This window comes from Neodiprion fabricii, chromosome 4 (genome assembly GCF_021155785.1).
Source record: "Neodiprion fabricii isolate iyNeoFabr1 chromosome 4, iyNeoFabr1.1, whole genome shotgun sequence".
In the NCBI taxonomy this organism is placed as follows: domain Eukaryota; kingdom Metazoa; phylum Arthropoda; class Insecta; order Hymenoptera; family Diprionidae; genus Neodiprion; species Neodiprion fabricii.
Window position 1 is genome coordinate 128131 of NC_060242.1, and position 14312 is coordinate 142442.

At 44.3% G+C, this 14312-nt stretch overlaps 1 protein-coding gene across 1 annotated transcript; it reads left to right on the forward strand.

Annotated features, from left to right (window-relative positions):
* Positions 1–131: 131 nt before the first annotated feature.
* LOC124181042 (protein singed) lies at positions 132–13837 on the forward strand. Its single transcript, XM_046567183.1, has 8 exons — positions 132–297; positions 4649–4935; positions 5156–5399; positions 6183–6316; positions 6463–6770; positions 6856–7016; positions 11687–12151; positions 12242–13837. The coding sequence occupies exons 2-8, from the start codon at positions 4873–4875 to the stop codon at positions 12445–12447; spliced, it is 1581 nt and encodes a 526-aa protein (XP_046423139.1). The 5' UTR covers positions 132–297; positions 4649–4872; the 3' UTR covers positions 12448–13837.
* The last annotated feature ends 475 nt before the right edge of the window (positions 13838–14312 follow it).

Below are 14312 nucleotides of genomic sequence, written 5' to 3' on the forward strand. Positions count from 1 at the left end.
GGACGTCGTCGAGAGGTGGCGAGGGAGTCCGCTGATTGGCCAGGAATCGCGGCGCAAAGGATCACGGGTAGACTCTCGTTGCCATGATATTGCCACACGGTGGAACCACCATGTGTTGCCACCCTTCTCCGGCAGCGTCAGACAGAGGCTCAGTCGCGAGTCGAGCGTCGCGTAGCGAGGTCCTTAGGCATTGGTACCGTACTTGCTTCGGTCACGGACGGTTGTCGATCACATACGTACACAGGGACGTGAATTTTGGCGACATCACGGAGGCGCTGGCTGAATCGTGATCGGCAGGTGAGTAAGCCACTCGTCATTCGATAACCGAATCCCATTGACACCTAACTGGCGCCGTAAGCTTTGCGAAGGACGGAAATTGTTTCAATAATAATAAATAATCATACCATTTAACAATGTATCGTATAAATTTTGCACATTGATCACGTGACTGCGGTAAGCGGCACTTCGTGCGTCTTCAATGATGGTGCTGCGCGTGTTTCACGGGTTATAATTGTAATTACTTGAACGTAAACGTCGTAACGATTGCGTTATTGTAAATTGATTGTTTGCTCGGCCCCCGTGGTGGAACCGGTTGCCGGCACGGTACGTTGACTCTCGGTGTGTCTACGTACACCGGAGTAAACAATTATCGTGCGGTCGTTGCGTGAATTATTAATTATAGGCGACTATACCGATAGCGGAAATCTGTGGGAAATGACAGCAAACGTAGAGTGGAGAGTCAAGGGCGTGATACGCGTGAAAATTTAATACCTCACTTCATCCCACTCGGAACTCAACGTTTCTCGGGATGGTATTCCTGCGCGAGATCGAGGCTGATATTAGCGTGAATCAGTTGTAAAATTTTGCAAACAGTAGATGCAAATTAGTGAACGCCTGCTCTGCCTGCTCTTACGAACAGCGGCGGGGGAGAAATTTGCATTGTACTGCAATGTGTCACGCTCTGCAACCCCTCCCAGAGAGTGGAATAGCTGTTGTAAGAAATGATACGGAAGAAAATAAATTTAGGAGGTGACAGATTTTACACCTCATTTTCGTGTCGCTAGTTGAGCCTTTGTTTCGATCTTTTTGTCCCTATTCAACGGGTGCCGGCGGGGTTACGGTTAACTCACAATCGGAGATCGTTCGGCACGCGTACTTGGCGCTCTCCTCTCGTCTCCTCTGGGCCCGGGGAGTGTTTTTATGCCAAGAATCCACCCTTTGGTCCGCACGGACGGCTGCCGAGATGGGCGACGGCCGACGACGCTGACTCGCGTAGTTTTCAACGCGGGGCGGGTGAGTCACTCTCCCCTCGTTCGTCTGCCTGTTTCGGAGTGGCGCGTCGAACGTAACGTCACATTCCGGGGCGGCGGGGGACCAACCCCGAGCCGCGCCGGGAACCTACAGCACACCGGGTAGTAATGTAGAGGGTGTGAAAATGGAACGAAACGGCTGGAGATCCGAAAACGAGCGTCGAGCAGAGCCGACGAAGTACGCTGTAGAAACTCTGTTCGCTCTTTCATTATTATCACGACTTGGGTCGATGTTGTATATCGTTTGCGCCGATATGTTTCATTTTCAAACGTCTTACGTGTCGATCGTGATCCGATTAGGCATGTGGGAACTCGACAGGCGGCGGTCCTCCTGCGCGGCTGCTGCGAAACTCGTACCTACTTGACTCCTGCAATAGCGATTAGTGATTACGGTGCTCTCGGCTCTCATTTATATCAGACACGCCTCTTTGCTCCGCTTTCGTGGGTATTTTTTATATTACACTCTGGGAAATTGCACAGCCGCGAATCCCAAATTCCCAAATTCCCTGTAACAGGGCGGAGCGAGAAAAAAATCTCATTTCCAGACCCATTTGTCAGGCTGAATAGTTGTAGTTCGAAATTCTGAAAATCCGCTCGAAAGAATTCTTTCACACGACCACGTCTTCGACGTTCCGGACGACCTGCATTATATTTGAACGATCTTCGACGATTATAGGTATCGTAATACTAAATGCAACTTTTGGGTAATCTATGCTTGTACGACTCTGTTATACGGTGATTAAGACTTCGTATACAACCCTGAGTGTCTGAATTAGAATTGAAATTTAACGATCGTCTAACTGTAAGAACCTGAAGACGCAATCCCATAAAAAAGTTCTTTCGCGTGGGTTTTCCGAGTGACGCTTCTCGTAATCCGCGCGTAAAAGCCGGCAAGAAGATGACGAAGAAGATGAAATTCTTCCACTACGCCCGCGCCCTAGTCTACAATCACTCCGGTATGGTGATATATTTTTGTTTTTTCGCGATCACTTAGATACAAATTATACGTACAACAATATACCGTGTCGATCGACATTCGGCTAATTGTAAGCCTGATCGACGGTCAGCGGAAGGCGAGGGTACTTCAGACTGCAACGTTTCAAAGTTCTTTATATCTACTTATTGTACTTGTGAGGCAGTTTAACACACTGTACCCGGTGTAATCGTCACGGTGAGTATACCTATCGTACCCGGTTTCGAGTTTCGGTTCTCACGAGCAATGAACTTCCGCCGCAATCTCACAAGACAAAGAGAAGAAAGGAACGGAATAGAAGTCGGATCTTTTTCGGTATAAAATCGAAAACCTTGACCTCGGCCTGGCCAAAGCGCTGCAGCAGCACCGCCACCACTACCACCGCACTGTAAATGTGTGGCGCGTGCGCCTTCAAAGGCCGTCCGTGTTGGGTCGCAACTCGTACACGCGCTACTAGCATCGAACGTACACACATTTTCACGTATACTTTATGCTACATGCACACGATGTTACTGGCTCACATTTTCTATATTTAGCGAGGCTCGCATCTACCGTTTCTAAATATGGCCTACACCGAATCCGAGGAAGACCAAACGCAGTGCTCGATCGCTAGATCCTGCCGTAGCGTCATCTTATCGAATATGGTGAATACGTTGAGATGATGAAGATATAACGCTTATACACATAGGGGCGGAATACTTCCATGCCTCGAGATCGTATTTTGCTTTCTCTGTGAGACATATCTTATTGAACAAAAACAAGCGTACACGAATGAGAACGATAAACGCTGGAGCGTCGTGCAGAGCATCGGACAATCGAGTCCCCGGGTTTTCTGCTGCAAGTTTTTGCACGCCCGTGAAACTATCTCTTGCGTTGCATGATTATTGGCGACGTTCTCACTCTTCCGCTTTTCCCACCGCGAGAATCCACGTCCGCGGGGGATCAATAAACGAGTCACGAACTGTGCGAATTCAGCTTATATCTGTCCCTGCCTTTGGCCCGGAACTCGTCCTTCGTCGACGCTGCTTCCTTCCGCCCGTTCGTCCGCCCTTGACCCGCGTCGATATGGGAATTCCGCAACGTCATTTCAGCTTCCACCCGTGTAAACGTATCACGATGAGATATGGGAAATCTAAAGGTACATGGAAATTTGAAGACAAAAAAAGAACGAAATAAAACCAGGGAGAGTATGGTGCACGATGGGAAACGTGATTACGTAGAACTTATAGATGCTTCTTTTCCGTGTATAATACGTATCGTAAGTTTGATACCGATGCGCGATCACCTCATGTAGCGGTATTCCAAGCGATTTATGACTAGGCTTCAACGGTCAAGCGGATTAGAATTACAACGTCTTGGTATTTCCTGTCATAGGCTAAAAAAAATTTACGATATTCACGCACGCGCACATTTGAATGCAGAAATCCTACGTATATCGAATGAATTTTAATTTGGTTCGTTTTACGGAGCTGCTCGCCGCTTAATACTGACAATGAGAACACTCGTTCGTGTACGCATGTACGTACCTGCATTATCACCGTCGAGTATTTCAAAAACTAAAAAAGATAATGCCGATATACGTTGACTATTAAATTTGTCGATTGGACCTCCTCCAGGATCTCGCGAGTATAAACTCTGGTTTCAGGCAAGGAACACGCACTTTGGACATATGCCGCTGATAGCGTGATCGAAAGCAAATTCAAAGACGTAATAGCAAAAACTTGAAATTATTTCTCTACTTTTGTAATTTTCTCCAGAGTAATGCTGGATGAACCGTTGGTGGTAATTGTTTTCGCCGTCGACACGCGACTTTCGTTCTTGACATATTCACCTGGGCTTGTTGAAACCGACCACCCTGTATACCCAGTTGTACTACGAATATGCGGGGGGACATTTTGTACGAAGAACCACTTCGTCGCTGTCCGACGCAGCCGGCTCGCCCGCCAGCCGGCAATCCCGGCCTTGTCCTTGAAATCAATAACCCGGGAAAATGTTCGAACCGCACCACACCCACCTCGCAACCCCGAATTGCGCAAAATTCTTCAACCTCTGTTGCAGTATCTACCTATAAATATATTGACAATAAATTTCTATAATTATACCTCGAATCGCAAGTTTTCGTGAAAATTGGAATAATTTTCCAATATCGAACATTGCTGGCATAAAATTGTTCACTCCGCGTTACTATACAGAGATTCTTGCAGCATCCTATTCATAAGTCTGACCACGAATGCATTCTTGGATTGAGATTTGCAACTTTCGAAATTTCGGTACCGTGATTGAAAAATATATTTAAGCCTATGAAAAACTGTACGATCGATTAACATCCGTACCGATACAATGTTTCTCGCATCCCTGTTCGCAGACATTTACTCGGAACATACAAGTGCGAGCGAGTATACGCTGCCAAATTCACCAAAACGGAGAGCCGGCAGTAACCAGCGCGACTACACCCTCCGACGACAACCGACGAAATCGGAGAGCAATCGGCGATACCTAACTGAGATATCTCCGTATCAACTTGGAGCCTCCGTCGGATCAGGGAAACGGAAACCTCGACTGCGACGATCCGTTAAACTTCTCTGCACCATGCAAACGAACGGCTCGGAAAACGGGAGCTCCGATAACGGTGTCGACCGGACTGGCTGGACGGTTAGTTTCCAGTCTTCGTTCTTCATATTTTTTTCTACCTTCTCGTTGAAACTTGTGGCGAAAAATCAGGAAAAAATCCGAAAGATTTTAAAAAACGGCTTCGGAGAATAGCTATTTTATGTACCTGGATTCGTTTCTTCCTGAATTAATTTTCTCGCCTTTCCGTATTATCTGCCGTACCAAAATGTATGTATAAATTGTTCCTGAAACTTGACTCCAGGTGGGTTTGATAAACGGACAGTTCAAGTACCTGACGGCGGAGACGTTCGGTTTTAAGATAAACGCGAACGGTGCAAGTTTGAAGAAGAAGCAGCTGTGGACGTTGGAGGGAAGCGAGCAACAAGTATTCCTGCGGTCTCATCTCGACCGTTACTTGGCCGTCGATCAGTTCGGCAACGTCACTTGCGAGGCCGAGGACACCGCCGATCCTGGATGTGCCTTTCAAATCCAGGTCGCGTCTGACGGTACGCCGCAACTGCAATTTTATTTGACTCCGTTCTGTGTGCATTCTACAGATTAGTTTCAGATGACGCGCATCAATATCGATTGCTGCTGGGTCGTTTTATCCTTATACGACCGTATACAAGGGACGTTTATAGCGTCGCGATTGTCGCATACGAATCGGTATCGCGGTCGGTTAAGATACCGAACGGTCGTCGGTGAATTGAGAAAAAAAAAAATTACGTATATGAAAAAGTATGTTGAGTCTATTGTTGAATTACAGGCATCATGCTCAAGTCAAGTATTGGCCGTGGCCCGTCCGTCTACAGTATTCTCCTGCTGGTAGGTGTGAAAAGAGAGAAACACCTGGCAAATATTCTGCACCAGCGTGAAAACGTTGTATACCCGCGCTGCGGCTATAGCCGTTTAGCGCTGAGAATAAAACTAACGAGCCGTGCATCTCGAAATTCGTCGGCAAAGTCGACGAGCAATCCCCTGCGTATAACGGCAGTGTGACTCGTATTTACAACTGTATGTATTATCGCACGTTTGCAAATCAGCAAAAAAAAAGTAATCGCAATTGATTTTGTATATACGGTGCGTTCGTTGTCAGTCTCGTGTAACAGTTCTGATTTATTGGAAATCGCGGTGTGAAAGCGAACGGACGCTTCACTACACTATATTCCGGCTTGGCTCGCCGTCCAAGCATATTACACAGTATTCTAAACAATACGCGAGAAGCGGACGCTCGCGTCCAAGTTCCCGATCCTGCACATGGTTGATTCGATGAATTTTCCTCGGTCCAGGAAGCGGCAGATGGGCTCTGAGGAACATTCAGAGGGGCTACTTCCTCGGTTCGAGTCAGGATGAGCTGAAATGCACGGCCAAGGTTCCCGGCAACGCCGAATACTGGCTCGTTCACCTTGCCGCGCGACCTCAGGTAAAGAACTTGTAGCTACGGCGTTCCGGCCGAATTTCACCCGACGACATACACAACCTCTCGACGAAATGCTCTACGCCCATATCACACCCGTACCGGACATTTATCCTCGTTGCGCATGAATAATCACGATCGCTGCGCCGCAGGTGAACTTGAGATCAGCGGGCCGTAAGCGTTTCGCTCACCTGAGCGCGGCTCAGGACGAGATCCACGTCGATGCCCCGGTGCCGTGGGGCGAGGATACCTTATTCACCCTGGAATTCAGACCGTCCGCAATGCCTGACGCAGGTACGACGGATGGAAACTCGACCCGAAGCGAGGCCGGTATCGGTGGACACTACGCTCTTCATACCTGCAACAACAAGTACTTGGCTCGCGACGGAAAGCTGCTCGACTACTGCACTCGCGACTGTTTGTATGCCGCTGAATTCCACGCGGGGATGCTCGCCCTCAGGTGGATAAAAGATCGAAGCAACCCGTTATTGTAGATGAATTATTTTAAGCTTGTGAATTTCATTTTTCTCTTTATGCCATTGTAGAGACGTGAGCGGCGCCTACTTGGCCCCGATCGGCAGCAAGGCGGTACTCAAGTCCAGATCCAACACCGTTACGCGCGACGAACTCTTCTCGCTTGAGGATTCGCTGCCGCAGGCTTCTTTCGTCGCTGCGTTAAATCACCGCTACGTATCCGTTAAGCAGGGTGAGTTTTTCCAAAATCTGGCTATTTATTCATCTCGTTTATATCGGAAATATTTGTACGCTTCGAAAATTGACAATGTATCATTCGCTTTGAATCGAGGTCTTTCTTATACTATACACGTGAGGGTCTTTTTTCTTTCGTTTACTTTTTCGCTCGCTTTTATAAATTCAACAATGGTTACCAATGAATATGTTGTAATGAGAGAAACAATTTTCAACATACCTTCGGGTGAAAACAGACAGGTGAAAAAAAAAGTAAACGAACGAGGATTAGAATAAAGTCCTCTGGTAGAAAAAACACTAGTCATTTTCATCTTCCGTGATGTCTCCCTTCCGGCGGCTATCTCTTATCGTTGAACGATACAGTATGTCGGCCGAAACCCACAAGTAACCGACAGGCTACATTTATATTTCCGCCCCATTGTCCATCCTGTTTGTTCCACGATGGAGTTCAAATTGTCTTGTTTGACTTGGTAGTATAATGGCTTCCCAAGTACTGAAGAAAAGAAAAACATTGATGGAAACAAGACGGCCAGGAACATTTAATCCGAGTTGAAATGATGAAAATTGAAGCGAAATCGAGGAAACTCGAAAGGAAGATGGAGACTGACGATGATAATGACTACCACGATAGTGATTCAATGTATAGTTTTACATAAGTTTTCAATAGCGAAGAAAAATCCTACTTGCAAGAAATGACTTTCAATATGACAAATTCGCCCAGACAGAAAAATCGGGACACAGATCCGCAAGCGATCGTGAAAATTGTTTCTTTCACAGTTGATCCTGTTTCATTCGTGCGCCGCTAGCATGAAACTCGTTTAAATTACAACTTATTGCAGAGTGCAGTCAAGTAGAGTTCCGAGAAATGTGCGCACAGTGCACATTTATTGTGCCCCATTTATTGTCCACCGCGTTCCTTGATTATACATATAATCTTCATAAGTACAGATAAACGCCGTAACTATACGTAATACATGTCTACATACGTATACGTATACGTATAGGTTCGTTGTTGTGTGAGGTGTCTTCGAAGAACTGCACTGGTTCGTTGCAACTGCAAAGTATCGTTGCGTCGTTATACGTTATTTCTGCGCATACACACGCAGAGAAACTATAAGACGAAGGGAATAGACGACCGCATGAATATACCTCGGTCTATTGTTGATTAGCGCGTACTAGACGGCTTATACATATACCCGATATATACAAGGGTGAATAGGTATACGAGTATGCCCAACTGTAATCTGCCGCCTAGCTCCTTCTAATGCGACGTCATACAGAGAGTCCGCCGAAGGACGGGTACCAAATTCGGTGATTTTCGAATCCGATCATAGACGGGGTGAATTATGCGCTAGACCCAATTGACGTAGTGTACCTTTTTCTGCGAAACAATTAGAGTTTTACAATTTTTTATTGCACAGGTTTTAAACAGAAATTTGTTTCTCCCGCGTTCCGCCTCGCATCGCGATTTCTCATACTTGCGATTTGTAGGGATAAAAAATAAAATAACAAACAATAAATTACGTTATCAAGTAGCTTATATATGCTGGTGATAAATTTGACGCAACAATTGATACGTGAATCTCGCGGTGCAGTAAATCCTTACGGGTCGACTTGTGTAATCCCGGAGAGTTGAACGATTGCACAATGTTCACATTTTTTTTTTTTATTTTGTTCTCCTTATCGAGATAAGAAATGATGCGTGATATCCGAGCAACGTCGTTGCCTCGCTGAATCACGTGATTACATCCGTGTTCCGATCGAAGCTAATCGTTATTGCATATAATATCGAAGCTCACGTCTCTCGTACGCGAGTGTTCAGACCGTGTATCACCGGAGTCGCGGCTGCATTCTTTTATCAACATTACTGTCACTTTGCGTAAATAATTCTCCGCATTGCATTAATCTGCTGCAAAATAATCAATCAATCAATCAATCAATCGACTATAATTTTCAAACCCGCCGAAGTTCGTACACAATAGTTACTTACGTTATATACGTGTAGGGATGGATACGTGGAGATACAGCGTGTATTTATTTATAACCCAGAGCGGACAGAGGCCGGAAGTTGATGTATGAAAAATTCATGACTCCGCGGTGTTCATCCCACGTCCCTACGCCGCCAGGATACTAATTAATTGCGCGTTCATCCTGCGCTGGCCCAACACAGATTCAAAACTTTTATCGCAGCCGAGTATCAGGCGCATTTAATTAGGCATATTTTGGATGAAACATTGAATGTGATCTAATTTACCATTATTAAGAACAATCGCGGAAAGAAGAACAGTCATAATTTAACAATGTCTTTATATGATATTATTGATACATCATTATGTATGAAGGAAATCAATTAATCCACAGTCTAGCGAAGGGAATTTGAATCAACGATTTGAGTGTTTCTCTGTGTCTATCAAAACGAATTCCGCGTTTCTTTGCAATCTTCGTCATGCCTAGGTCTTGAGAAGTCCCGTTATAATTGATTCGTTATTCATTACAGAGCTCGTGAAATGATCGGCATCGCGGCATCCCGCGAATTTGGTTTTACGTCGTTTACGCCACGATTTTTTAAGTATAATATAAAATACTTATAGTAACATGACGTGCGAGAGAACGTGACGATCGTGAATACACCCACATACAACGTTAATTTTCAAATTTTCAACGGCTTTTTCACAAAAAAATGTCTCCCAATCAAATTGCGAAACATTATTCTAAAAATGGTATTTCACACTCGTTCCTCGTCATTTATCTGTATACTATACGCAATGCCCAATATCGTAAAATATGGCTCAATTTCTTTCACGCATGATAAGGCATTGAAATCAATTCAAGATCTTATTCAGGATGCGTACGAGATATCCCTGCATTCATTTTCAAAACTTTCTGTTGCCCATTATGCGATTACATTTGGAAACGCAACAAAAGGAAGCGAACTAAAACAGTCGATGAGAAACGCTATTTTCTTCAAAAACGAACATTCCCGGTCGCAGCGTGAGCGGAGGCTAAGAATGAATTGTTTAGGGTGTCGAGTTCCATTGACGTTGGAGCACGATCTCGACCGCGCGACAACCTTAGCCGATATCCCGTTTTAGAGTGAAAAGCTTCGTTATAGGCGGTCTCTAGTCTCCTCGTTACCTCACACCTTATACATCTTGCGTATATGTACATACTATATACGGATACGTATAGCTCGGCATAAAAACACGGCAAGGCATTACGATGCAGTACTCTGTACCTACAAGAAGGTACGCTGCAAGTTGTAGCCGGCACGGACGCTCGCTGGACAAGGTCTGAATTCTTCACGTCGGACGGTACTCGGGTTCGGTTGAAACCGGTTGAAATATGTAATAATGTGTACATGTGTGTGTGAGCTCGCGCCGTTCTAGGACAGGACATGGAATGTCTTTACCTTTTCATTCTTATTCTCATTCTGTGAGGATTTTCCTCACCTCTCGCTCTGCACGTACCCGCAACTTCAATCAAACTTGACCACTTTCAACTATTCTTCACTAATTTCGATTGATTATTTCAGAAATGATCAACGCAGTTTTAATTCATCACGTTGAGAACCTGCTATTTCTATTTCTCCAATAATTTTTACCAATATTACAGCTTCAATTACAGCAATTCTATACAGTCCCGGGGAGTCCTTTATAGTAATTTCAAATGCACTTACATGTAATATTACAATTGGTCGTGAAAATTGAATAACGAATACTGCCAGTTTGGAAAAGAGGAAAAGGCACCGATTTTTGTGTCATAATTGTACGAAATGCAGATTACGCAATTAGTCTTGCGAGATTATAACAGCGATGCGTGCCGGCTGTTCCGGAAATCACGGCCGGTTCCACTTCCGGTGCCGTTTCCTTTCTCTTGTGGTTTCTTCTTGGCCGCGTAATCTGTACATGGGTATGCGGGATATCGTACCGGCGTCACGCAAACTGTAATGAAGTACCGTATGTACGAGCTACGCTTGGGTATTAGTTACTCTATAAGAATCTGGAAACCTGCATGAAATTCAATTTTTACGCGTCTCGCCCTCCTCGCCACTTTGGTTTGAGGTGGACTATTATTGGATCTTCCATGCTTGGATAAATTTTTCAAATAGCTTCTCCAGAGATTATTCGATCCTCGGGCTGTTCAATCGTCGCAAACTGTTTCCATTTCCGTTCCAATTCGCAAGATTGGTCATCGTGTCGATTTGTCGTGTTCTCTCCCAATTTCCATCGATTCAAAACAGAATCAAGGTTTGCAGCTAGATTCTGCACAAAATGTTTAGATACTTCTGCTTCTGACACCGAGTCTGTCTCATTCGATTTTTCGTATTCGAATCCGCAAAGCATTCGCGTGACCAAAGGTCCCTTGAATCGGATTCAGAGATAGCGTGAGTAAATATCTGCATCGACCGTAGTATTTCGGTAATTCCGTTGCCGGTGGGTCTGCGATGTGTGTAATAAAAGGTACAGAGTTACAACCCTAGATCATCCCGCAACAGCTGACGATGAATTCAGTTGGAAAATACTTATAGGTCAATGATAGTTGCGATTGTTTGATAACGACACCTATATTTCATTGTTAAATATATAATATACAATATACCGCTTGAAGATTGCAATACATATTAATTTAATGCAATATTATTACACTGTGGAACTTGACTTCCCACAGGGGTAGACGTGACGGCAAATCAGGACGAAATATCGGGCCACGAGACGTTCCAGCTGGAGTTCGACCGAGCGACGAAGAGATGGTACCTTAGAACGATGCAGGACCGTTACTGGACCCTGGAAGCCGGCGGCGGTATCCAGGCCTCGGACCACAAGCGGTCGTCGAACGCCCTGTTCGACCTGGTGTGGCAGGAGGCCGACGGCACCGTCGCCCTCCGAGCGAACAACGGAAAGTTCCTCGCCACGAAGCGGTCCGGACACTTGTACGCCAATGCCGACGCCGCCGGGGACTCGGAGGCGAGCAAGTTCTACTTTTACCTGATGAACAGGCCCGTTCTAGTCCTGCGATGCGAGCAGGGCTTCGTCGGCCTCAAGAGTAACGCCAGTCCCAAACTCGAGTGCAACAAGGCCTCCTACGAGACGATTCGCGTCGAACGGTGCGACCGCGGCATCGTCCGATTCAAAGGTTTCCTGAAATCCCAAGTTCTTGTTTCATCGACTATCGTTCAAGGATGACGCAATTGTGCCGGATGCTAAAACGTGCATTTTTTCGCAGGCCAAAATGGGAAATACTGGCACGCGGACAGCGAGGGAGTAACGTCGGACGCTGACGTGCCGTCTGACGGGTTTTATCTCGAGTTGCGAGAACCGTCGCGCATTTGCATCAAGTCGACGGATGGCAGATACCTTTCGGCTGGTAAGAATGGGGTATTTCGCCTTGGTGACACGGACTACGAATCGGCGACAAAATGGGAATTCTAATGCGTGTAGTACGCGACCATTAATATTATCCATATTATTATCAAATATACAAGAATGCATTCTTTGCGTATCTCGGCGTCGTTCGTCTCCGCGACTGATTATACGTATGAAAGAAACTATATCAAAAGCATTACCAACAACGGACAATGTCGTATGTACAACACTTCCGCATACTTTCCTCGAATTTCATACCGCAGTATACGCGCACAAAGCTGTATGCAAGGAATTGGGGGAGGTGAGACGATTTTATACCGCGCATACATGCATTTTTATTATTATCATTATTATATATTATTACTATTATTATCATCATCATCATCGTCATCGTCGTCATCGTCATCATTATCATCAGCACCGTCATCATCATTACTATACTTATTGTAATTAATATATAGCATATGTGTCGGTACGGTTACACATCTTTGATGGGCAATAACTATTGAAAGAAGTAGAAGAGAACGAGGTATTATAATTCAGGTCTCATCTCCAATGCTTACGGTGAAATTGGATATGAATAATAATATAGGTATAGGATTTACAAGCTCTGGTTTTTCATTTGTTGCTTTGTCCTGGGCCCACCACCTGACAATGTAGATTACCACGAAGCCACATACGCGCTTTTTCTGTGACAGCTAATACTTCGTGTAATTAACTGTAATCGCCCAAAGTGACCATTTCTTTTGACAAAGACAAAAACCATTTGTACGTGATACCAACGAAATTTTCATACTTTTCTATGCCCCCGTATATAGTTACATAAATTTATACCTACGTACGAAAAAATTAGCTTCGACAATATAGATAATCGGATACATATTACGCAGTATGCTACTAATAAGGAAACTTTGTCATTTTGCCGAAATGGTAACTTCTAAACCTCGGAGAATTCCCAAGAATATTTCTTTATTATTTATGCGGTAAGAGAGTTTGTGATTATTATTATTATTATTATTGTTGTTGTTGTTGTCACTATTATTACTAAATTTGCTATTATTTCGGTCAATCTCCCTTTACAGTCACGCAAATGATAGATTATATTAATCATAATACTGATTACTGGTGTATTTTACTTTGTAAGACTCTAGAACTTACTCGATGTCTATGCTATCGTAATTATATTCAGAATTGGTTTTCTTATGCAACAAAATTTCTCTTTCGTGTAAATACATCAATACAATATCCACTATGCATTATCCACTTCTACTACAATTAATGCCAATGTTGATGATGAACACGAGAATAAGACAAATCGTTCCGTAAAACCATTTGATACTTCATATGAAAATTGAGCGGGTTGTATAGATTGTTACTTTGTATGTTCAATGCGTATCATAATACTTGATTATCATTATAGTCGCTATTAATAAAATTTCACTATTTTTGCGAGTTATGGAATTAGCACGGTTATTTCCGAGCAATACCACGTGTAAAAAATATCCACTGTGCTCTAAATATTATGCAATTAAACTACAGTATTGAGACATTCACCTAATTAGCAAAGCAATCATTTCCTGATACGGAAAGTAGTAGAGAAAGATGTAAGAAAATGTTTTCTTCCAATAATGAATGGAACTTATTCGATCGAGCGCCGTACAAGGTGCGGCTACAGACTAGTCTGTATCTCAGAAACTCACAAGACGCGATATCCAATAATTGAACCATCGTCTATGATACATAGTAATTTTCTCGAACTAATCGATTTTCACATCGAGACTATGCCTAGACATCACAGCTTTGCAACCGAGGATGAGTAATTTTTCGGTAAGTGCAACTGAGTCAATGTTTTTTAGATCACGGAAAGTGAGGCTCTCTCAGCTAGCTAAACGAGGAACGGCTGCCGTACAAAGAGATTTTCTGTTTTTCAT